General features: G+C 41.1%; 1 protein-coding gene across 1 annotated transcript; it reads right to left on the bottom strand.

The window, feature by feature from the left end:
* Positions 1-1,077: 1,077 nt before the first annotated feature.
* Positions 1,078-27,264, bottom strand: LOC144051078 (mothers against decapentaplegic homolog 6-like). The gene is made up of 4 exons (XM_077564856.1): positions 26,004-27,264; positions 23,665-23,718; positions 22,310-22,369; positions 1,078-2,017 (listed from the first exon to the last, which is right to left on the bottom strand). The coding sequence occupies exons 1-4, from the start codon at positions 26,656-26,658 to the stop codon at positions 1,380-1,382; spliced, it is 1,407 nt and encodes a 468-aa protein (XP_077420982.1). The 5' UTR covers positions 26,659-27,264; the 3' UTR covers positions 1,078-1,379.
* Between the last annotated feature and the right edge of the window lie 6 nt (positions 27,265-27,270).

The raw sequence follows: 27,270 nt of genomic DNA, 5'->3' as shown, positions 1-27,270 counted from the left end.
TAAACTGTGACGATTTTTTTGTGTAACAGTGCAAAAGTAAATAAATAATATTACTTAAATATTAAATCCAATTAAATCAATATTAGTATTCATCAGAAATTGTGTGCTTCAAAAAGTTGAACCATAAAATATGTTTTAAAATGTTACGTATGCAAAACTGAGTCAGTTGCTGGACAGATAATAAATGTCTTACACAAGTAAAAGTAAGCTCATGAGTCTTCTTCGCCTGAAGACTTCCATACATTTCCCCGCCACTCTGAGGCGCTCCCCGTAGCGGCCTGGCAAGTAATTGCTCAATAAGTAATGAACAATGGAGCCGTTATAGTGTCTGTACTGTATATTAACTACAAATATTGCGATACTTGCGTAGGCGTATCGATAATCTATAAGGGGACAAAGTATCACGATTTATCGCAATATCAATATATTGTCACACTCTTATTATTCATATCAAAACCTACACCTAACCCATCTTTCTTCTACAGAAACGTGCTATTCGTATCATTTTTGGATGTGGATACAGAGATCACACTAATACAACATTTATGCAACTAAAAACTTAACAATTTAATGATTTGAGGGAGTGTAGTTGCCTTAAAATAATGTATAAAGCCCATCATAAAATTTGACCAATTAACATGCAAATCCAATTTAAAAAGAAAAATGAAAAAAGAAAGGTGAGTACAAATTAAGAGCAACAGATTTTTTTTTTCCAACCCTAAATACAGAACAAAACAAAAAGAACGATGTATTTCAAATCAAGGTGTCCGTTTGTGGAACAATCTGGATTATAAAACTAAATCATCTCAATTTATCTATATTCTTTTAAAATGTATAAAAGTACAATTACTGTAAAAATGTATATAGCACAAGGTCATGCTGTTGAGTTATTTTGTTGAATTGTTCATTTTGAGTTGATCATTTTTTTGTGTTGATCAGGGGCAGATATCACAAGTTCTACATCTTTCTGTCATGGAATGTCGGAAATGGATGGTTGCTTGGACGGATTTTAGAATGCCGATAAACTGTCCCTTCATGCGAAAGCACTTTCACAAGATGAAACCACCGAATATGTAATTTAATACAAATGCTTTATTGACACGTGTGTAAGGCGTACTTTGAAATAGTGAAATTATGAAAACATAAACTGGGTATCTTTACATTTGCAAAATGACACAGAAATTCTGTAATGCATATATAAAGAATGAAAAGTGCTTACTCTTGTTCCTTTTTGTTTTGTCCATCTACACATTACACTATACATAAATAGTTGCATTGTAAAATGACGAAATGAAGTATTTACATGATAATATATTTTATAAAATATATAAGCTTTATATTAAATCTTGGTAGGTTACAATTGGGATCCAGGCTGGGTGCTATCTGTGGGTGTTAAGCAGCACCTCGAGCCAGCACGGGCAAGAAGTGATGAACTGTCTGGAGTAGCAGGGGCCCCATCCTTTAGCAAAACTAATACGAACACTGTGGGGGTCCCAGGGCCCCTCCTGGCTTTCAGGCTTCACGCCATGCTCAGCCATCCAGTCGGAGCTCTCATAGTCAAACATCTTGAGGGAGAAGCCCGGCATCACCCTCTTCACGCTCAGCTCTCCAGCGCTAAGAAGGTCCAGAGTGGGCGAGTGGACGAACACCGGGTGCTGGCTGCGGTTGTACACCCACACGCCGTCCGGTTCGCGGCTCAACACGATGCCGTGGCCAATTTTCCTGCGGATCTGTTGGACGCCGCTGCTGTTCCCTCCGTGGCTGGAGTAACCTGGAAGCACGGGTGTGCCGTGGCTGCCTCGGTTGTCGCGGCGACTATAGTTGGCGTTGGTGTGGAGCTGGCTGAGGCAGAGGCCCGTGCCCTGAGGTAGGTCATAGAAGATGCTGAGCGAGGGTTCGTAGGCCGGGTAAAGGCGGCCCACACGTGTGCGCTGCTCCCAGTAGGCGACACTGCACCAGTGGGAACGATGTCCGCTGGAGGTCGAGGAGCCCAGGGAGCCAAGGGAGGTACCGGTCTCTGAAGGTGACAAAAGAAGAGGAAGAAATTCCATTTGTAATTGTAGTATACAATTGGCAGTGCAAACACAATGAAAAGTGAACATTATAATAAGGGATGTTCGATACCAGATTTTTTTTCAGACCAATACTTTCATGTTTGGGTTCTGTTTTCCTTGTGTCTCCTAGCTTGGTCTTGTCTCAGTGTAATCCTGCCCTTCCTCATGTGAACCAATCAGTGCCCTCGGCCACTTGTGTCTTGCCCCAGGTGTGTCTTGTTGTGTCGTTAGCGTCTGTGTATTTAGTCTCCTGTCTCCCCTCTGTCTGTGTTTGTTCATTGTCTTTTCCTCCATGTCACGCTGCTCATTTTTGCCTTGTTGGTCCCCCCCATGTTTTGCTTTATCTTGTAATTTGGAAGCTCGCCTTTTGTTTCATAGAAATTAAAATCCCTTTTTTGCATCAACTGCATCCTTGCCAAGCTGTTTTTGCTCCCTGCATCTGGGTCCTCCACCAAGCCTCAACCTTCTTGACAGAATGAACCAACCACGATCGGACCCAGCGGGAAGCTCCCGTTGCCGACCGGCACGCCGTCGGTCGGCTCGAAAGCACCGTCAGCCTGCCACTCAATCCCATTCCCTCCATGTAAATTCTTTTTCTCGGTCTGGTTCCGCCTTGTCCTCTGTTCCCCATTCACCCGATCTCCTTAGTTCACTTAAGTCCCTGCCCTACGACACCATTTTGTCACCCCATTGTTTCATAGACACGGACTTCACAGATGATGATGATGATGAAGGCTCTTTTTTGGTTAATGCACTTACTGATTCCAGTTCCGATTTAGACACCGATTTGGATTTTTTCACCAGCATAGAACCTTACATGTTTTCTTTTGCTGATTATTTTAACACCGGGTCATGTCACCCCCCCGTCACCTCGGTCCCCGCCATGTTCATCACTCCGGTCCCCATCTTGTGCAGTCCGTGTCTATGAAACAAAAGGCGAGCTTCCAAATTACAAGATGAACCAAAACGGGGGGGAACAACAAGGCAAAAACGAGCAGCATGACATGGGGGGAAAAGACAACGAACCAACACAGACAGAAGGGAGACAGGAGACTAAATACACAGAAGCTAACGACACAACAAGACACACCTGGGGCAAGACACAAGTGGCTGAGGGCACTGATTGGTTCACATGAGGAAGGGCAGGATTACACTTAGACAAGACCAAGGGAGACACACAAGGAAAACAGAACCCAAACATGACAAATACTCAACTCTTGAGTAGATCGCCGATACCAGATACAGATACAGATACCACTAGTACATAACCCGCCCCCCCCTCACCTCTCCATAAAAAAATGGCAGATAATTTTAAAGAAAGACCAATAAATTCCAATATATGTATTGTAAATGTATTAATAAAATGGTATAAAAAATACAATAACTGCATAAATGCATTTTTTATTAAAATTGCATGAATTTAATCCAACTTCACTTAAATGCTCTGAAAATGATTGAATTACTAGAAATAAAATATATTATCTTATATATGAACTAGACTTTACCGAAATCTAATTGGCTAGCTCGATGAGACGATATTTAGCATTTTATACAAAATCTGTGATTATTTCACCGCTCGATCAACGACATCATTGATTTGCTCCACAAAATTAGACATTACATGTTATATATAATGTTTATCAGCATTTTTGAAGATTTTTTCTCTCATTTCAATTGACTTCAGTTATTTGAGGGTTCTGGCTATTTGTGGTCCGGGCCAGTCCCCATCGCCCATGAATGGCAGCAATCCAATGTAGACTACATATAAATTTTTTTTAAATAGGTTTACAGTATTTGCTCCATCTTCTGATGATTATCGTTTTTTTCCCCAAACGTGTTGATCAGTAATCGGCCAAAAAATCCTGATCGTGTGGAGCCTAATATCAACCATGTCAATAACATATAGTGACAGGCAAAAAAAAAACTGCAGAACGCTGCTTTCTCCTCCTCTTGCGTCACTAATAACAATAATTTTGTTGTAATCTGTTGAATACAGACAAAAATGACCACGTAATGCATACAAAAAATATATAGTACATGTATACAGTATTTGTCAATACAAGGGTTTAATGTATGATTGTCTACATACCATATGTAGCCACAGCCGACAGTGGTAAACGGACCGTTTGTGAGGTCTTAACAGTTCAAACTGAGTTCTTTCACTCTTCTCCATATCCCCTCATTTGTAATATTAATGGTGACGGGAAAGAGCTTCCTCTGCCTACATGAGAGGAAACATGCCCAAGGGCTGTTTTGAGATATTGTGCTTTACGGTCTTCTTTAGTCTTCACTTTAAATCTCGCTCAGGAATGTATGTCATATCTTGATCTATGTTCAGACAGGATCTGATGTTACATTCAAGGAAAATTGGTTTCAAAAGGCGGTATGATGGTATGAGACAAGACGACATAACATCGGATGATCTACAGTATTAGCGTTTTTGGAAGGTTTTATGCTCTACTTATCACCATGGTACTCAGCGATGGCAGTATTTGGGGCCCTATTTTCATGCCTAGCACAAAGCGCAGTCCAACTGTGTGCATGAGTGGAGTTGTCTTTCTTTTATATTTTCCTTGACTACCGCAGCGTATTTGTGCCATTGTGGGAGGGAACGCAGACGACTCCCGGCCAAATCGAAGCGGCTCCCCTCATTCCTATCCACTTGTGGATGATGTAAAGTTGGGTTGGATACCACCTTTCACCCCTGAGACTGGCGCGGGACTAGTCTATAACTCAACATAAGCGTAAAAAAAAAAAAAGGTTACGTCGTCTAATATGTCAGAAAACTGCAATGATTTGTTACCAACATGTATGTGGACATTTGTACTTAATGCCCACATCAACCTCTAAAAATGTCACGACGATCGCCCCCAATTTTTTGTGTTTTGGACCATCTATGGAATGGAAAATGCTATCGTTATAAAATTGGTAATATTGGGCTCATTGTAACATTTTCGGAGGTTGATGTGCACATAAGTAGACATGTCAACATAATTTTTGGTGACAATTGATCGCAGTATTCGGACATAGTTTACTTTACGTACATTGTACATACAGCAGCAACTAAAGAGCCAATTGAACCTGTTGATAAAAGAAACCACGGGAACCACAAACCCTTAAGACATCTGAGTCTGAGGTCTTGGTACGGTTCTAGCTGTACTGTACTTGCCTTGTTATTTTGAACTTTTCCTTTAATTAGCCACCTTTGTGTGTATTGAAAGAGGAGTGTCAACTGTGAACTTCCTCCTCCTTCCTCATCACTCCTTCACATCCTGCACTGGAGTGAAGGTGAAGGGCAGCAAAGACGAGAGGGGTGGGAAGCATTCAGCTCTCTGTCAACCTTGTGCAAGCCTGTGAACCCTTGACACCGCCACCCCCACCCACTCAAAGCCCTCATGCTATCAGCTCACATTAACTCCCTCACAGAGTGATGCCATTATTTTTCTCCAGAGACTCTCCTGACACAGAGGATTTAAAGGCCCATGTGCCCATGGCCCCATTCCTGTCATATTCCACTGGAGCACCCCCTCTTCCACCACCAGAAAGGCTACCCGCTTTTGAAATGAACATGCTGCATTCGGGTGAAACTGGCATCTAGATTAGGTGTGCTCTGTTTGAGCAGCGGCCATTTTAATTTGGGGGGCAGTGAGGCGTTTATTTGGCAGGGAGGGGGAGGGGACTGTAGGAGGAGATATAAGTGTGTTTGTCTGTGCAAAATGAGCGCACACTACGTGATGAGATAGCACCTCTCATATGCACGCAAAATCTGGGCTTAGGGGTTCCAAACATAAACTATTATCACGCGCGAATACACACTCTCACATACACACTAACACATGCACACAAAATTGCACTTCTCATTTGAGCCCCACGTGTGTCATTAGTGAATTCCAGGCTGGCAACTCCTGCGGTCTGGAGTTTTTTTGTTGTTTTTGTTTTACAGCTCTCAAATCACACACATACACACGCACCTGTAATAAGGTAACACAAACATGTCTGCGGAAACACAGCTAGACTTTATGAGCTCACAAGCATATTTTTTCCTTAAGTAGACATAAAACAAACTTAGTACACCATGAAGAAGGCTGCAGCTTTTTAACAGTTCAAGTGTCTCAACAAATAGACAGGAAGAGGACACGGAAGAAGGCTCCAGAACCAGAAGCTCTGAAGAGATTTCGTTCTTTGGCAAGCCACAGATTAGGTCTCTAAAAGTAGGGGAGACTGGGGCTTGTTGTCACATGGTCAAGTTGTCACATTGCAATTATCTTCTCCACCAGAGGGCATATCTTGGAAATGGAATTCTAGTTTTCTTCCTTTATATGGGCAGGGGTTGTGTCCTGACAGAGAGGAGGATAGCACATTGTGAGACGAGTGCCAAGTAACCCGTTTTGGATAACCCAAAGTAAAAGAACGGAACTTGATATACTTTGAAACAAACAAGCGTCTTCCAAAGAACAATCCTAGCAGTGATACATCGGGACTTAATCGAGGACAGATTCCGGCATCTTAACTCAGCCATTGTTCTGTTTTAAGCTAGCTTTTTTTGGTATTAGCAAACATGATAGTTTCTGGCAACATGTCTCAGTTAAACTCTTGTGACATCTTACCCTATATAGTGAGACAACTTTGCCAACTTGTCACACATTCACACTCTCTATTTGATTGCTTATAACCCTGCACTGGCACAAAATATGAAAATGACACGAATACAAAATATACACGTGAGAAATCGGCCTTTTAACTGGTAAAGATTTTGTTTATATATGATGCATTGATTAAAAAAGTAAAATGGGTGCAAAAAAAAAAGTGTGCCCTCTTTCACATCATTGTACCTTCTGTAAACGGTTCAATGAGTTGACACTGTGCTGGTAGGCTCAAAGATGCTTTTTGGTGCTTCAAATATGCATGCACTCGTATCTTTTTGACCAGTAAAATGTAAACACAGATAGCTTTGAAGCCTATTATTTGCCCAATGGAGTATGTGTCCATTGCCATTTGCAACGTTTTTGTCTTAAACCATACAAATGCCATTCTGGCCCTTATTCTGTTCATAAATGGGTCTCAAAGTAAATTTTAGTCTAAATACTTGACGGGGTCATTTGTGAAAATGGAGGGTGTGCATTTTATGTCGGCATGTGGGAGTCCGCCGAAGCCAAAACAACAAATGTTGGCCCACAGGGCCGTTGTGGATTTAGATAAGATTACTCCACTATGTCGTCAGGCCAAGACACATTACTCACATTTGAACCCGATACATGCAGACAAAAGGAATTTAAAAAATGGTTTTAGACAAGACATTGGAGTAGTAGGTGTGAATGCGTGTAGGGTTTCTTGACAACGTGACATTGCCAACTACTGGCCTGGAATGCACATTACATCGGTTGTTCTTCCAAATTGACGTCTCAAAAACACAAAGAAAAAATGTGTTCCCCTGTCATGTAAATGTACGCACGTAACACGAAGTTGTCAAACCACATTAACATACAGTCTTTGAAAACAACACTTTTCAGTTGCCTGTAGTCGACTTCCCCGCGAGATATATAAATCAGCAACAGGAATAAGTGAATAAATCACTTCAACTTGTAATGAGACACCAATGCTCAGACAACAAAGAGCACACAGTATCTCTAACTCACCACCCCAGTATAGAAGAAGAGTCTTGACTTGCAGTAATCCAAAGGTATGTATGTAGATCGCCAGTTAAAGTGTGGCTGGGAAGTGAACTTTCTTGGCAGAGGTTTGCACTCTCATATTATTGACTAGTTATTTCCTGGAGCGCGGGGGGGATTTTTCTTTGACATCACTTACAGGGTGATCAAGTTATTGTCTTCTTCTTGTTTCTTGTCTTATGACATATAATTCTGTCCATAAAGTCTAACAAATGTGTCATTGTGTAGCCAAGTGAAAACGAGGAGCGCTTGGAAACAGAACACAGACGCGCAATTATATTTAAAATAAACCAACGGCTCCACTTATTCGGTGACGTCAAAACCAAAATACAAACAAGATCAATCATGAATGTGTGGCGCGGCATGTCATGTTGAATGTTTCTGGCACGGTTCTTAGTGTCATCAGGCTCCGCTTGGCTCCTCTCCAAGTCAAGGTATAATGAGCTTGTGTGAGAGCGCAGCGGCAGGGGAGGAGCTTGTGGGAAACCGAGTTCTTCAATGGAATTTTTCAAGACGGGTTAAAATGGGAGGTTATCAGTATGTTTATGTTTAGGCCAAGGAAGTGTGTGTCTGGGAGATTGTGCGTGCCTGTACGCATTCATCTGGATGCGAGGGCTGGCAGCAATTACAGCGTCATGCAAGCATTTAAAGCCAGCCAACCTTTAACAGCACTGTTTACCAATTAGATAAGTAACCTTTGTTGTTTCATTTCAAAAGCACTGTCTTTTAGTGCCAATCTCACTGTAAAACATTCTACCCCATAAAGAGTGATTTAACATGCATTTTTAGCTTCCTCAATCTTCTCTTGACCTGGGGCTTCTCACAAATTGGAATGTGTTAGGTAAAGCTACAGACGGAAGACTGATATCTTCATCAGACATCACAAAAATATCCGGCTCTGTATAGATAACAATATCTGTTTTACCATCACACACAATTAGCACATTATGACTGCCTTTTATAGTTAATTTGCAACTTAAAGGAGACATATTATGCATTTTAATGAACATTTTAGAGCAGTTTGTGGAGTCTTCACAACATGTGTGTGAGATACTTTCCAAATACCCTTGGAAAATCACACATTTTATTTCTTGTCTTGCTGAAATCAATTCAGTGTCAGCCAAGTAAACCAGCGGGTTTGGTTTTCATTATGGAGCTTAAACTTTGCTTCTCGAAAAGCTTCCAGAGCTGCCCCACTTCATCTCGCCAGCAAGTGTATGCCTAACGCTGGCGAGTGTGCGCGTTCTGGTATGTGACCATCTCCTCTTTGACATGCTTCTTCTACTTGTGGAATGCTAATGCTAACACATCACATGAGGAGCTCTATTTTCATGACCGCCACAATTCCGGTTCGAAACACGAGCTCGGAGGCGGGTTAGACCAAGTGTTGGTGCACATTTCAAAAAGGGCGATTTGCGCGATTGTGGGCGTAAACACAGCGGCTCCTTTCCTTTACATGTGGCATACTCACATCTCGCATGGTGATGTAGCCCTGTTAATTTAGCTCAGTATGATTTAATACAAGAGCGCTCCTTAAATAGTATTACGTTGTATAAGTGTGCTTCACAGTTTTGCCACTAGGTGGCAGTGTAGGAATGGACTAGGCGGGAACATTTTTCCTAGTGGTGTCATTTTGCAATTTGCGAGAGCCAAGAGGAGAACCCAACAAAAGCTATAACTGGAAAGAAAATCAATTTAGCAACCTTATTCAGTCTTAAAACAACTCTAGACACATTTAGAAGCATCTGTGAGGATCTTTGTTGATTAACTACGCTGGACTTGGATCTAAATACCTGTGAACCGTGGTTATCTCGGTGAGTTGTGTGACCGTGTAATTATGTGTTACGTTAGCATGCTAATCTCGCCTAAGCCATATTGTTGGAAGAAAAAAACAGTCGTGGTAATACAATATAATATAATCGTTCCCTGTACACTTTTTCTGTGTAGCATATCCATTAGCTAACTGCTGCTAATGCTGCTGGCCTCGTACAGGCTACACATGCCTATTTTTTGTGTAATACAAATAATGACTGTTTATTTTTGTGATTCGCAATTGTTTGATTTTATGTTTAATGTACTAAATAAGATACTTAAGGTCAATTACATTCCAATGCTTGCCTTTTTAGTGTGAATGGGATTATTTTTGAGCATATATGCCAGATGAGTATTCTGTCGTTTGTTTTGGTTACACCAGATTGTATTGATGTACATTTAAGTTTAATATTGATAATGATAATCATTTCTTATCTCATCTCTACTCAACGCTGCAACCGTTCACTTGGATGTCGAACAGTGAGTATTAAAGGGGCGGTAGTTTTGGTTACTTTTTGAGTGCACTCAGGGGGTGTTACACATTTTGTTTGGACTTTGAACATTTCTTTTCCATCTTGTTTCTTTTTCCTGAGATCTCAGGGCTACTTGTAATTACTATTTTTTTTGCATTTGCTGGTTGTGAGTGAAACATTTGAATATATTCACACATTCCCAATCCAAACACAATTGTTGTTTTGTGCTTCATTAGCGGTGTATTCTACTATAGGATTTAGTGACAGCCAACCTCCTCATCGAACCTAGACCTAGATAACCGTGGCTTGACTTCAGGCTATTAGAGCTGTCATAGGCGATCTTACCGTTAGTAGGGTTACAGTGACATCTCTGGATCAGTGATCCGTGAGTGACCAGAGCATTGTCACTGCTCTTAGCTGGTATGGCAACAAAAAACATGAGCGAGCACCCTCATAAAATATGACTTAAATATGGCCACAGCCATTACGTATCATGTCTCATAGCTGTGTGATGGCTATTGTGATGATTTAAAAGCTAAAGTAATAATCACAATAGTAATGATAATAATAATAATAAATTTAAAAAGTAATATAATAATAATAATAATAATAATAAATAAAATTAACCACAACTGTATTACACCAGCAGTCAACCTACTTCCAAGCAGGCGTACTGTTTAGATAACGTAGTGCCATCAAATTGTTAGATACGACGGGCACATGTCAAAGAAACACCCTCGCACAGCACACGACTGGTGTAGAATGATCAGCCAAATTACCAAACAAGTGCATCAAGACTTGTGCCTGTAGGGAAATCAGGATACGCCAGCATTTCCGCATGCGCCGTCTACACAAGTAGAGCTTGAGGTGTCTTGGCTGTCTGGTCGCTAGTAGGCGATCAGTGTCAAACTGCCACTTTGGGGTAAAAAAAAAAAAGATGATTATTTAGACCTCTTTTCAAGTAGGACAATGAATATTTCACTCAGCTACATGAAATATGGATGTGAGAGCTGAATTGTTTTCTCCTCTAAATTTACAAGTTTCCAGTGTGAGGCTTCCTGTTACCAGACTCAACCTGCAGGGGAGCAGGAATACAGTTGGGAGAAATTGGGGAAGTTGACGGGTGAAAAAAAGTGAGTGAAAAAGGGAACTGGAAAATGAGAGAGAGAGAGAGAGAGAGAGAGAGAGAACCTGGCCTGCCAAGCATAACTAGCATCCACGGAAAAATGAAGAGAGAAAGACTGTGAGAAAGAGAGGGAGTGAGGGAGACCCTCGTCTTTCATCCACTGCCAAGGATTAGATTCCCCTCCAGTTATTAGACTCTTCCACTGTGTTGAAAGAAGTGGGTGGTTTTAGTCAGGGTGGGGGTGAGAGCTTGCACAGGGAAAAAGAGATGAGAACTCAGCTACTGACAATTGTCAGTCACCTCTAATATGCCCCAAATTCCCCCAAAACCAGCATGAGACTTAGAATATTCAGAGAAGAGAAATCCTTCGTCCCCTTCAGGCAAAAATGTTTTAGGTTCTTTGTTTGCGACAACAACAATTAAGCATCAACTTCCAATCCAGCACACCACAAATCCAGTTGGCGTCTTGACTATCTCTGCCATCAGACGACTGCCTTATCGCCAGACATTCGAGCACAAGCACGCACACTGCTCCCTCTCAGTTTTTCCATAGTGTGATCTTTTGATGTTTAGCGTAAGACCCCCACGCTTCTTGTTTAACAACACAAACAAGTATTATTCCATTATTCCGGCACTGCAGAACTTCTTAGAATGTGACTATGCCAGTAGAATTCCACCCATGTGCGACTTGAGAAGAATGATTCCAGAGGAAGAGAGAAAGTGACCAGTTTCCTGCATTTCTGCAAGTCGGGCCAAGGAATTCTTCAGGTTTGACATGCATCATTCATCCTGGTTGACTGGACCGCCAAACATTATATCATCCAACAAGACGCTTTTCCTTACCACAAATTAATATTGGACCAAGTCTTTGAACCTTTAAAGGGCACACACTGAAGTATTTTGAAAATGTTGTGGTACATTACACATTAGATTACAATTACTGCAATTTTCCTGACTTATTTTCGAGCCACTCAAATTAATTGTATTGTGCTAAATGTTGGTTATCATTAATTATTAGCACATGTGCTCCTGAATGGGCACGCGTACCATTGGCTTTGATTTGTGGATTATTTCAAGGTATTACTATTATTTATCTAATACAAATAAAATGGTGGGTGGAGTGATCACATTGATTATGGTTGTATGTATGGTATGTCAACTTTTGCAAGCTTGTTCATTGGCTTTTTTTTCTGTTCATTTGAGAGACTCACCTCTACTTGCCTCTCTTCCGTTTTTTTGGGGGGAACAATACTATTTTGGGGGGGTTCTGCCTTTTTCCCCCCAGAAATTTTCTGACATTTTCGGCAATTTTGTGGACACTTGCTGGTAATTTCTGGGATTTCTTCTTTTGTTTTTGGACATTTTATAATTACTTATTACATTTTCTTTTCTGGGCAGCACGGTGGCTGACTGGTTAGCACGTCCGCCTCCCAGTGTAGAGGACATGAGATCGAGTCCGGGCTTCGGCCTTCCTGGGTGGAGTTTGCATGTTCTCCCCGTGCTTGCGTGGGTTTTCACCGGGTTCTCCGGTTTCCTCCCACATTCCAAAAACATGCATGGCAGGTTAATTGAACACTCCAAATTGTCCCTAGGTGTGAATGTGAGTGTGGTTGTTCGTCTTTGTGTGCCCTGCGATTGGCTGGCAACCAGTTCAGGGTGTACCCCGCCTACTGCCCGAAGCCAGCTGGAATAGGCTCCAGCACCCCCGCGACCCTTGTGAGGAAAAGCGGCCAAGAAAATGGATGGATGGATGGATTTTCTTTTCTGTTTAAAAAAACAAACAAACATGTTCTGACTTCTTTAGTTTTTAGACATTTCATAGTTACTTATTGAACATTTTATTTTCTGCCTTTAAAAAAAAAAAAAATATATATATATATCTTACTTTTTTGGGCAATTCCAAAAATATTTTATTGTAATTTACTGCCTTTCTTTTGTATGGAAGAGGAAAGTCAGAACGCTGAGAATAAAGTCAGAATCCTGCCAAACTTTTTTTCCCCCTCTCTTCACTGGCCCTAATCCTTTTCCGTACTTTTGTTTTTGGACATTTTAGGTTACTTTTTAAGCATTTTCTTTTCTGCCTTTTTTTTTTTTTAATTCAACTCTCTGACATTTTTTGGGGCAATTTCATAGACATTTTATGGTAAAATTTCAGCTTTTTTTTTTTTTTACATTTTGTAGTCACTTTTTGGACATATTTAGATAATTTGTTACAACTTTATTGATTTTTGTTGTTGACATTTTGTTAAAAATATGGTTGTTTGCTCATAAAGGACTAAATCAGATCATCCGTCCATTTTCTTCCGCTTATCCGGGATCGGGTCATATCAAAAGAGTTGGATGACGGGAACATGTTGAGTGACACAAGCGTGTTTAAAATATGTAATAAAGATTGCGGTAATTTGTAATATCGAAGCATCTGTTAACCATGCTGGCTTTTCCTTTAACAAACAGCATTCACAGTTCATGTGGTATACACAGCAATAAAGCCTGCATAGCCCCCATACATGTGGTTACTTGTTTGAGTAAAATTACATGATGTCGCTTTGTAACCAAATACATATAGAAACATAAATTTGAAGAGGAATAAAATTGTCTGGCTAATTGATTATTTGAATGGGAATACATTCGGGGAGAGAGCGAAAAAAAGTCAGGTGTGTGTGTGTTACATTCCTGGACAGGCCCTCTTCCTTGACACTTCCTCCCCTGCTCAGCCAGTCATGGAGGTCAAGTTGACAAGTGTCTCATTGAGTCTCACGTGGGCCGACTATATGGCCTTCACTCCTCACAACATAATTACACACATTAGTAATGGAACACATCCACTTGTTCCACTACGAGGAAGAAATTCTGACTAATGGCTAATTAGGGGAAAGTAACTGAGTATGAAATTCCAGCAGTGGATACTGTGGTCAGCAAACAGAATATACAGTATAGTTGGTATATATAGACACAAGCACTGTGAGCTTTGCATGACAAGTGAAATAACGAAGATGTCAGTAAAAGTTTTGGTCTTGAATGACTGATCTCTAATGTAATGATATTTATGTCAAAACGAAAGTATGGTGTAACCCCATGCTGCAAGCACAACGTCTGAATATTGGATAAAAATGAATTTACTCAAAATTGTGTCTCTTGTGTGGCCTTCATAAAAATGAGATGATTCCGTGATGACTAGGTAAATATTGCAGACACACAAAAAAGGCCGCCGCAGCATGTGAAAACAAGGTGAATGTTGCTTTTCCAAGATAAATACATTTTGAGTCACTCCGCATTGCATCCACAGTCGCAGCACAGGGCACGCTGGCCTACATTTCACCGAGTCAGTGCCTTTCAACATCTGCAAAGAATCTTTAAGTTCAGCAGCATGGCAGGATTCCATTAAAAGCCAAATTGCGAGTTGGCAGAAACTCTGAGGGAACAAAGAAAAGCCACAGCCAGTCCTGTAATTTAAACCTTATTTTAAATTGTGACGGTCTGACAACATGGACTAAGGCAGCGTACTGGAAAGACGTAGAGAAAGGCAGGACAAGCTAAGCGCCATAGAATTACAAGTGTGTTCAATCAACACGAAAGGCAAGAGAAGACATACAATCGGTAAGTGGAGCTGACAAAAAGTCAGCCATGAAATTCAGGATGAGGTCGTAAAACTGGAGGACACGTGATCAGCTCTCGTTTGTGTTCTGACACAATAAGGACGAAGAAGATAATCTCTCATTAGTCCTGCATTGGGTAAATTTTCAATGGTGACACAGCTGCAAGAGATCCTCAAGCTTCACTTCAAAAGTTCCCAGGGGATGGACAACCATTCTACCCCTTAGTCGTGCTAAAACAAAACAATTATCAAATCTTCTGTCTACATGTAGCCGGGTATTTTAAAAACGAATATTTCCCTCCTCCTTCCATCTGACCACACTGCCTTTTTTGTTTAAAAAAAAAACATCCACAAAAACGCACACAAAAACGGAGAAGTGCATTTTTAAGATCATTTACATGCATGCCAAGCCTCTAGGTGGCAGTAGTTAGCCAAATACTGCCCATCACAGTGAATGCACATAGGAAACCGATGGGCTTCACTACCTTCAACAAGGTTAGAAAAGGTTAGAAATGTGTTACTAGTTTTGCAAATCCACCAAGCATCATACCAACGATACCATGTCGTCGATGGCTAAAAAGAGACGGCCCCTCAAACTAATAGTACATTAATGAGCAAGTGGAAAGCCGCTGCTGAGGTATTAGGTTTATGAGCTTGACTGGATAACCCAACATTTGTGGTGAAAGACTGGAAATATACCTTATTGGGAACTCCATTTTTAATTTAGGTCAAACACTAACGCAAATTAATATGAATTTGACAATATTAACATCATCACTATTAACATGTTAGCTTAGCTGCTTGACAGGTCACTGGGAAGAAAAGTTTAGAATACACCAACCAATCACAGCATTATAATCAATTACACAAAAAAGTGATTTCAAGTGGAAGCATTGTATAAAAATGGCGCAAATTACTATGAATTTGGCAATAAGTGGTTAAAACAGTAGCAAGATCTGGTGAACACATTGACATCATCACTATTAGCAAGTTAGCTTAGCTGCTTGATAGGTCACTGGGACAAAAAGTTTAGAATACACCAACCAATCACAGCATTATAACCACTTACACCAAAAAAAAATTTCAAGTGGAAGTGTTGTATGAAAATTCTACATAGACAAAAATAATAATGCTCAGTTTTGATTGACACTCTAAGAGGTGTTGTACTGCATCATACAACAGCTGTGTCTAATATTTGGTGATTGTTGGAAAGAGATCTCAGTATGATGCAGTATTGCACTTCACTCTTGAAAACTGATTATGAAATAATAACATTTGATAAATGTTATTTTATTATTAAAATGGTTAGTGTTAGCAGGTTAGCGGTTAGGGATGTTCGATAAAAAAAAATGTATTGAGTTATCACCGATACCATTACTAAGTACCAATACCACTGGTACTTTTGATACACATACTTTCCCTTAAAAAATAAAAATAAAAATAGACAGATCATTTAAAAAAAAAAATTTTTTTAAAAGGGACTTATATATCCCAGAATAACATTTTTCTTAGAATTGCATGAAATTAATGGCAACTTCATATTCTTTTAATGTGCTATTTGTAGTTCCTGGTTGTAAAAGTGCCCCAAGATCAGCCGCCACCGTGAGTACTGATATCTTGAAATAAGGCCCAATATCAGCCTGATTCTGATGCCTGGTATCGATAGTCATCCATCCCTAATTGTCTTTGTAATACTATTAACTGTGGCCAGTCAACTTAGGTCTTGTTTTAATGACTCTTTTTTTTTGTTCTACATGATTTTATTACTACTTTCAGATCAAGTTACACCAACATGATGCTATTTAGTCTTAGATGTAAAATCCCATCTGCGTTGGGAAAACAAAAAAGCAACCAATGCATGAGCCTGTGTCCTTAGAAACTAGTGTTGAAAAAAGAGCAGTGATGGAAAATATTTGAGGAAATGGCAAAGTTAATGGGCCAACCCTTGATGTAGAATTCCATAGCCTAATGTGTCTCAGTCAGGCATAAGAGCGAGAGTTGTACAGGCCACTAAGACGACCCGACCAGGCTTAAGCAGACACATTCAAGTTGGTCACAGCACCGTTTGGATGTCTACGGTTTGTACTATTTTTACATCTGTCCTAATAATATCTCAGGAATTGATTCTTCCTGGATTCTGTACTGGAATCTCATTTAATATTCATGCTCATATTGTCTGATGTGGACTTGAGGACGACGGCGCCCCAATAAAACATCGACCAAAACATGTCAAACAATGTCGACTAACATGGAACATTTAGCCCACTTCAATAGCGCTCTCTTAAAACCGCCTCCCAAACTTCCAAGAATGTCGGCTCCTCTCTGTGTGTCTTAACTATTAACGGTGATATGTTCAAACATGTATCAGATGTCACTCTCCAGAGTCAGTCAGACCCCACCGGCCCCCTCTCCCGCCTCTTTTGCAGCCAGACCCTACTCCCCCTCACCTTCCCAACTTCCCAACATTCCTGGGCTGTGCCCCATCAGTCAAAGAGCCAATTCATGGGGTTAATGCCGCACTGAGTGCAGACAGGGCTTAGAGACGCGATTGTTTAGCTGATACCTTGCTCAGCTTACAAAAAGAAACCACCAAAATATCATGAGGGCTGGGAGAGGCATGCTTCTTAATTCTTACTATAGTGCCGCATTTGGCCCAGGGGCCACCTATTTGTTGCCCCTGAACTGTTATTCCTCCACTGTGTGTGTTTTGGTTGGGTCAGCAAATGGACATCGGGATTTATCTCTACGCTAACGATACACAGATAACCTGTAGAAAATGCCCCAAAGTCAGTCATTGCTTGGGAAAATATGCCCAACAGATCTCATAACGTAAGTGCCTCAAGGTTCGAGGTACCTCTCGTTTGGCACTGAATGTCAATGACAAAGTGAGTAACCCTAGAATGCATCGATTGCTTCTAAGTGACGTTAATGAGAGAAAGCTACCAAGTATTTTGCTATGGGAAATGGTGCCTTTTGTTTTTCAGAATAAGAGCATAATACAGGAAGTGCTATTTAACTGTGTAAATGTTGCCAAAGTATTAAGGTTCACTTAAATCTCTATTTGGTTATTTCTCTCTTAAGACAATCAAATACACACACACACACGAAAAAATGCGCGAACAGAGAACAATTGTGTTCAAAGAAATAGCGTTAGGGAGAAAACCCACAAGGGCTGGGTTTAAAAAATCTAATAACCAATATCGAATCGATGTTCCTTTTCGAGCCTGATATCGATTTATAAAACCATGAATCAATTGTTTGAATATCTTTCTTCCTATAAATTCATAAGAAAATAGAATTTTAAAGGCCACTTTTTGTATCTTACTGTTTTCTTGAAATTAACTCTTCACATGAATTTAAAAGTACTTTCTTACATTTATGAAAGACCTGACTTATTGCACTTGAGGACAATTCAGAATCGTTTTGATTTATATTTACAATTATTGAATTTGATTTATTATCATTGAACATTTTCATTTCATCCTTGCTGATGTCAATGTTTGTGTAATACTTAAGTGATTTTAGCATGCGTTACTTTCATTAATAAACTAAATCATTTAAACTATTTACTGCATAAGCATTTTTTTATTATCATGTCCTTGATATTTAATTGAAGTTTCATAATTAATTAATATTAGATGGAATTGAAGCGAATACAAAAAATGGAAATCGAATCAAACTGAACTCTTGTGAATTGAAATTGAATTGATTGAGGAAATTGCTCTGTGACCACGCTTCCTTTGAGTCAAAAATTATTATACCAATTATTTTAATTACAGAAGTTTGGCATTCCAGTATTTTTTTCCTAATAACAGGCAGCATCAATATAATTATTAATATTTAAATATTTTATGACCATTTTTTTAATCTATAAAGCTGTTAATTGCAATTTGGATCATTATGCCTTGGTAGAGGTCTGCTGGACACGTCAGCCATAAGGCATTGAAAACGTCACAGACTAATGACTGACAACAAAAAAGAAATTCAAATGTGGTCATCTTGATATGAAATAAGAACTTTCATCTTTCCATCGATCCTCATTAGCGATGCAGGTAAGCTGCAGCCTATCCCATCTGACTCCTGGCGATACACTCACATGTACACCTTCAGACAATTCAGTCTTCAATTAACCTGAGTAACATATTCTGGAATGTGGGAGGAAAGCAGAAGACCCACGCGAGCACGGGAAGAACATGCAAACTCAGATTTTCTTAAACGCCACAAATGTTAACCACTCTGCACCCTTATAACAAATGACTCAAATCGAGTAAACTACATGCGTGTACATGTGCGAATGAAAAACAAGAAGGACTTCCGTTGAACTCACGTATGCATGCGCGTGAGTGCGTGAGTGCGTGAGTGCGTGTGTGCCTGTCCTGATAGAACCCCTATTTGAGCACACTGAAACGATCTTATCACCGAGCCATGGCAGAAATTCTTCTCTGTCTCACACGGGGACACACACACAAGCACGCACGGTGACAATAAAAGCTGACTGATCAAAATTGATGGTGTTACATGAGGGATAAAAGTCTACTAAAGTTTCTGTATTTAGAGCTGTGCTGCTTGGTTAGCTGTGTTTAAAGGGAACATGAACTGATTGAATGATAAAAGAGGCCGGGGCAAAGGTATGTATGGACCACACCCTGCTGCTGCTTTTTAGTTCTAAACCTCAAGTAAATAAGCTGCTTTAAAGGAGAAGCCCAAAGCATATTTGTTGAAAACATCACAGGGTATTTAGTGGAAAACTCACAATAGATTCAAAGGAGACAGCAAATGTTTTTTTTTTTAAGTCAACTTCTTCATTGTTTAGCTTCTTGTGAACAAACCACCTATATCGCCGCTGGAGCATCTCATCAAGTGCCGAATAAAAGGCAGAGCTGTTTGTTCCTTGTGTACTGCATCAAAGTTCCAGCCCCGAGCTCCACTAGGAGCGCGATTGCGGTGCGGTGCGGTGGGGGGTTGGGGTGGGGGGGGGACTGAGACCACACACATGCGTGCTCTCACACAAACACGACACGCGGCATGTCTGTAAGGAAACTAATCTTGCTCTGCTCAAGTGGCCGGGCGCAATCAGTGGTGCCTCCTGTTGCGGTTCACCTTGAAAACAATCAGCAAATCGCACGCTAAAGTCGACTCCCGCGCGACCTTTTCATTGAATTTCTTTCAAAATCAACACTGTGTTTTGTGTGCGTAATTCAGATCAGACTCACAAAATGGTGGGGAATAAAATGAGGGAACACAGTTTAAATGATTAATAAATAAAGCTCTGATTGCTGCCAAAGACTTGCAGAAACCCTTTAAACATTCATAGAGAGCCTTAAATAGAAATAGTTAAAATGAATTTTTGACGTCTATAACCGTAGTTAAGTAATAATAATAATAATCCTGGATGGATATTTATTAACTATATGGATTATTAATTAGTAACAAGTATGTAGCAAAATAATTTCGCTTATAAACTAAACTGCTCGATAATCAGTTAATGTTTGGTAAACCGCTATTTTGAGTTATTTAAAAGAACATGTACGATAAAAACACATAGTAATGAATGAGAGAGGCGGAGCAAGGTAACTGGGCAAGATGGCCGCCAGTGCGGATTTTCTGATTAACCCGGATCCCGCTACGCATTGTGGCTAAAGATAAAATTAGATCGATTATTGTAATATAATAAATCCTCATTGACAGGAATTTAGCTGCATCCTATAGCTAAGCTAGCTAGCTAAGTGTGTAGACAGTCTCTCTGGGGCAAACTCCCTTTATTTGTTGACATGCGTGACGGAGTGGGTGCAAGGACGGCAGAAAATTAATGCTACAGCCTGACTGAATGCAAGCTAGGCTTTTCTAGCAAACGTTTGGTTGTGGAGCATTGGTAAGATCCAATCGGCGTCGAGAATGTACTTACTACATAAGTAAAAGGAGCAGCATAATATCATTGCGGTTTGTCTGACCGGGAGGTATACAACACAGCCAGCTTCCTATACTGAGCCGAAAAGGAGCAATGGGGAGCAAGGAAGTTGGCAATATCAAGTGAGTGGATTGTTTATTTACAGCTGTTGAACTGTCAACCAAGATAGCATTTAGCAGCCAACAGCCACCGTTTACGAGATAGACTAGCGATGCTCAAACCGGGTGTACGAATCACCCTTCTGAATTGTCTTTAAGTGCAATAAGTCAGGACTTTAATAAATGTAAGGAAATACTTTTAAATTCATGTGAACAGTACATTTCAAGAAAACTTAAAGATTAAAAAAAATTGAAAATTGTATTTTCTTATGAATTTATGAGAAAAAGATTAAAATAATCAATTCATGGTTTTATGAATCAATATCAGGCTCGAAAATGAAAATCCATTCTATATCAATTATTTGATTTTTTTAAACGCAGCCCTAAAAACTGTTAATTTAGGGCGGTTATGACATAAACCTTTCAGTTCGTTGGTTATGCGTGTGTTAAATGTGTTAAGTTTTCTATGTTAATGCTATGACAATAGATACATTTTAAGAAGGTGTGATCTGTGGAGGAGCCAGATTTCTAGTGGAGCTGAAAAGGTTTGGGAAACAAGCTTGCTATACACTGAAAACATTTGACAGATGCCCCTTTAGTACTTTAGCATGACACTACTATCCGTCTGAAAACCCCATAAAACCAGCAAGCTATGCATGGGGAGGTTCTCACAGCCCAGCAACAGGCGGCCTCCAACACTCGTGACAACAAGGCAAGACAGTGATGAGCACATCAGCTGTACATTGGACATGTCTGGGATGCCGCGACAGCACTACGCAGACTTCATAGATGCCCATTCATCTTTCAGCACCTTCTACAACCGAGTCCAGACAGGCGTGATCGAGTGGGTTTGTGGGCTTTTTTTTCTAATACTACACGGACCTCTCTGGCCGACCTCAGCACTTAAACAAATAAAGCTCCAGTTTCATCATCTAGAGGGGGCTGTTTCCTGGCCAAGCGCAACCTTAAGCTGCCCCTTTCCACATATATACACACACACAAATTCTACACCTAAGCCAGATCACAACCGCCAGGCTCCCCCGCCCCCAAAATACGAGTCTCTTTCCACTGCTCAATTGCCGAGAGGAATGGAGGGATTTGAGGGAAGAAAGAGGGGGATGGGTACTTGGAGAGGCAAAGGGGATTGGGTGTATGCGCGCGGCGGATCTTATTGCAACTTCATCCCAGTGAAATATTTGGCTGTGGTGAAGGGAGGAAAAGAGAGATGGGGAAAGGAGGAGTGCAAGGCTACTTGTGCAGCATCGGGGTAGTGAGAGACCCCAGACCCCCACTCAAGTCCCCCATGCCTCGCTGACAATAGACGCTTTATGCTGCAGGCTTTGGGGTTATCGTAACAGCCTTCGAAAATAGGAAGGAAGGCACAACATTGCAACATCGCCATAACTTATCACTCCATGCAGATGTTCTGAAAGTAAGGGTGGGTTGTGGGGCATGACACAAAAACACACGTACTTTTTGCCGTCAATGCTTTCAAATTGGTTTACATGAAAGGAAATGCAAGTTCACAGCCGTGGACAAACATGAAGATTAGTAAATACTGCATTGTTCGTCACCTGTGTAGTCGGTCGGCGTGATGGGAGGGGGCGGAGTTTCAGTGTCAGACAGTAGAGAGTCTGGAAAATGTTGAAAAAAGGGAAAACATATTACAAACTTATGAAACTGTAGATTAATAGAAACATTTTGGTTTTGTTCAATGAAATGCGATACAGTGGAACTTTAAACACACCTGATATTGTATAATTAGGAACCTGACCAAATGTTTCTGGCAAAAATCTCTCAAGTCGCACAAAGCTTGATAACTACTATTAAACAAGTTTTTTTTTTTAAGTGGAAGTCAACCAGAAACATTTCTTGGCAATAATATGTTATACAGTATGTGACCTCACTAGTCTAAACATGACCTTCTGATAAATAGTACATTTGTGGAATATGAGTTCTGAAGCAAAATGCAGCCGTTTTTATCCATCTCAGTGGGCAGCCATTTTGCCACTTGCTGCCGACTGAAGAGGACATCAGTGTTGCCGAGGTCTCAGGCAATGACCAATAACAGCTACCCTGTTTTCTGAAGCTGCGCTGCGATTGGACCTGAGCAACGTTGATGTCATCTTCAGCAAAATGGCCGCCTCCTGGATTTTGCCGCTTAACTCATATTCCACTAACGCAATATTAACCAGAATGCCATATTTAGACTAGTGGGGCTGCATAGAACATATTATTGTAAAAAAAAAAAAAAAAATGGGGGTTGACTTCCCCTGCTTTAAGTAATAAACACGGACGTTCCGTGAAGTCAGCACACTGACAGTATTCGTTCTTACTTGCTTTCAAAGTTAAGGCAGAGTGTTTTAGTACAGTATTTATGTTACTACTACTGACAAGGTTTAATTGAGAATGTTAACCAATTAGATGCACATTATAATTTCCACTCGTCATTAAAGTTACTTAGTGTGTCATTTATTTTACATTTAACTGACAGCAGGCATTAATGTAATCATTGTGGCTCAAAATGATTTAGGATGGTGACAGTTTGACTCGGTTTCCACGACTTCCATCCAACCATTTTTTTTTTTTAACATCGGACTAATAGGTATCTTTTGGTTAACAAAACCAGAAAATCTTTTTTTAAATCCACACCTCCATCCATTTTCTATAGCCTGCTGTTTATCACGGACCACTGGTTAAAGTTAGTACTTTAGTACCTGGACTGACATTTCATATCCTTGACAAACACTCAGTGGAAGCATGTGATTAAGCATCAGATTCATCTGTAGTCAAATGCTATTTTTCAACCTGTAATTTAACTTGCAAGCCATGATGTCAACCACAGAAGGGAATGTGTCAGGCTGCTCTGGCTGAAAGATGACGACGCCTGTCATTTACTGCTTTGTCGTGTGTCCGCTGCCAAACTCACCCAGTGGCTTGTGTTCATCCGAATGGGACACCGAGTAGGGGGGAGGAGGCGACTCTGAAACAAAACACACCAAGATGAAGAAAGTTGAAATTAACACTTTGTTTCGTTTCCCGGAGCAGTCATGTTTATCATACTCATACTGTGGATGTTATTGAAATAATATTATGATTCATGCTGCACAGCAAACAGCACAACTTGCATTTCCCTTCACTACACAGCTGACAGAGTGCGCGCGGCCCCTTTAAGAGCACAGGCAGTAATTGCCGAGTCCTCTGTCAGATACCCAGCGAGTCAGTCTGGCGCCAGCTCTATGCAAACTGTATATTATCGGCACTCCTTCACCTAAATAACAAGAAGAGGACCTCCTTGTCAGAGGGAGACAGAAAGGAGGGGGGAAACAGAACCGAGTTGCAACTTGAGAGCGACCTTCAGTCGGATCATGTTGCCAGCAAGTTTTTGGGAACAAATTTAAACCGTCTGTAAAAGTTGTGTTGTACAGAGGAATAAAATAGTTATTTAAAAAAAAATGTTAGAAATGGGTTGGCTATTGTTGCTTGTCTTGTGTCACTTGTTTTGTTTCTGGTGCCTTTTGACCATTTGCTTTATGCCTAATGACTTAAAAGGAAACCAAACCATATTTGTTCTTTAATAATATGGATCAAATGTTAATGTATGAAAGGGGTGGAGGCAATCAATATCCTTGCATTTCATGTTCAGTATAGGAAGACAATTCAGTGCACTAGTTGAACAACTGTGACTGATAGTAAAGTTTACAGCATTACTATTTCTTCAAGTTGTAGTGAGACATTATGTGCTACTAGTACAGCACAGTAATGTTTTATTGTGTATTAGACTCAGTGTGACACCAGTCCACGCAACTTACAGGGGAAGTCAACTAAAACATTTACTTTACAATATGTTCTATGCGCCCCCACTAATCTAATCACGGCATATTGTGTTTGTGGAATATGAATTAAGAAATCCACCAGTTTTTAATTAATCTCAGGGGGCGGCCATTTTGCCACTTGCTGTGGACTGACCAATGACCAATCATGGCTCAGCTCATGAACGTCGCATGACCAAAATAAAAAAATAAAAAAAACATTTAAGTGGCTGTGTAATTAGACTTTATTATTCTAGTACGGCAAAAACAAAACACAACAACGTAAAGCAGTAAAACCCACCCGTCTTAACCCAGGTTAGGTTAGGTCAGGTTGCCATTCTGCCCCTTGTAGTCAATTGACAATGACATCATACACAGTCAATTTTGTTGAGTAAATTTTACACACATATATTTGGTCCCGCTCTAAAAAGTAAACTTTTACACTTGGAGGAGAGTAAAATACTACTAAAAAAAACAGCAACACTAATAAAATGCTCAAGGGTAAGGGAACAATCCCACAACCTTCGGCATGGAAGACAGCCACTCTACCACTTGAGTTATGATAGACTCTAACATATTGCTGATGTGTCCCCAAAGGAGATCAAAACTGGAGATTCGAGGATTCCAATTGACACCTGCGATATATTGATACCCAGTAGGTGTGGCATGAGTCAGTGGTTAGGTTGGCTGTCTCCCATCCTGAAGCTTTTGCGATTGTTCCTCAACTGTTTGAGTTTTTTTTTTTTGTGGGGGGGGGGGGGGGGCTAATTTTACTCTCTTCCGAGTATAACATTTACTCTGTTTATACTGTGACCGAATATAGTCTTCTTCAGAGTAAAATTTATTCTACGAAATTTATCTGTAGTTACTCAAGGCTTAAGTAAAAAACAATTACGGCTCAGCTTCTGAATATCACATGACCAAACGCAAAAAACAGATGAGCCCTGACTGAGCAACAATGATGTCATTTTCAGTCAACAGCAAGTGTCAAAATGGCCATCCCCTGAGATGGATAAAAATGGGCGGATTTTCTGCTTAATTCATATTCCATACACAAAATATTAAAGAATCAGCATAGACATTATGATTGTAAATAATTTTGTGTTGACTTCTCCTTAAAACTGGATATCAAGAATAGTGAATAACTATATGCTCAAATGGCTTTCCATACTATCTTATGTCAAACTCTGCTCCCATTGGTGGCGTGCGTCATTGCTATTAGATGTGGGGCTGGTGTCAAGGTTCACCAAATGGGGTCCCAATAGGCACACTGGGAAGTAAACACACCTCCAGATAGACAGATAGACAGACAGAAAGACGGACAGACAGACAGACAGACAGACAGACAGATAGATAGATAGATAGATAGATAGATAGATAGATAGATAGATAGATAGATAGATAGATAGATAGATAGATAGATAGATAGATAGATAGGTGGTGGATGGATATTCACCTGGCCCACACAACCGGCTGTAGTGGTAAGGGTTGCAGCACACCTTTCCACCGTCCCCCCCTTCAAAACTTTGGCAGTGGTGCAGCACTTTGAGCCGGGCCGAGAGCGGCAGGTCGCTCCATCGAAACATCCGACCCAGGAGGTACTGATTCGAGACGTGATGAGCCCCGAACCGCCGCTCAGTACCGGGCACCATGACGCACTCGCTCGGCACTCCTCCTTTGGACTCCACAGCCTTCAGCAAGGGGTCCAGACTTTGCTCAGGCAGTCTTTTGAGAAAAGCGTAGGTAATATTCACGAGGTCACACTCACAGGGGCTCTTGTTGTCTTTTTGGGGGGCCGAGTGAGGGCTCCGAGGTCTGAGATCCCACTCCCCAAACAAACAACACGTCACCGTCCTGTCCGCCTTCTGTCCACGGCGAGAGCCTGTACGGTCCGAGGTACCCCGGTCCTCCTCAGCCTGCTCCCCTTCCTCCCTCTCCCCGGCCTCCCCGACGGGGTCCCCCACGGCGCGTGTCACCGGCCCCTGTTCCTTTCTTGGCAGCCCAGAGCCACAACGACATCCTCCCTCAGCTCGGCCGCTTCCATCGCTCTGGGTAAGCGCACGGCTTCTCCACAGTCGCCGTACGAGCCCGGAGCGTCTCGACCTGAACATACGACAACCTAGACCGTCCCGGATGCGTCGCGTCGGTCCCGTCCGGCTCTCGGAGGGTGCCACATGGATTTTTTTAGACTCGGCGTCCGAGATTTGCCGATGGTGCACGGTGCGCCCAACATGCGCAGCCGGGGGTGGCCGTCCTCGGGCTCACACGCAGCATTGGGGAGAGAAAGCGTTCACTTCGACATCACAGCTCCACGTGAAACACGCACACGTTGAACGTATAGCGACTAAACTCAAACGAACCTCAACTCATTCAACTCCATTCCACACACAATCCTCTAACCATAGTTAACGTCCAGGAGCACTATCGCTATAAATTAAGCATCTAAGCAGCAACGTGCAGGATTACATCCAAGAGGTTGCCAGGAGTTTGCCTCCCGCTTTGGAAACTCCGCCATCCAAATAAAAGAAACTTCCACTCCGACGTCAATCCCGAGTAGACAGAAATCCCGTAATAATCCCGCTACAAAATCCGGAGATCAGGCGTTCACTTTTTAAGGATAGAGACCGTTCTTGGAAACTGAGTTGCAATCGTTCCTCTCCAGTCTCCTGCAAACAAGTTCTCCTCAGGCACGCACTCACTCAAAACACACGCATGCACTGGAA

This window comes from Vanacampus margaritifer, chromosome 4 (genome assembly GCF_051991255.1).
Source record: "Vanacampus margaritifer isolate UIUO_Vmar chromosome 4, RoL_Vmar_1.0, whole genome shotgun sequence".
Classification (NCBI taxonomy): Eukaryota; Metazoa; Chordata; class Actinopteri; order Syngnathiformes; family Syngnathidae; genus Vanacampus; species Vanacampus margaritifer.
This window is presented reverse-complemented; position numbering and strand designations above follow the sequence as displayed.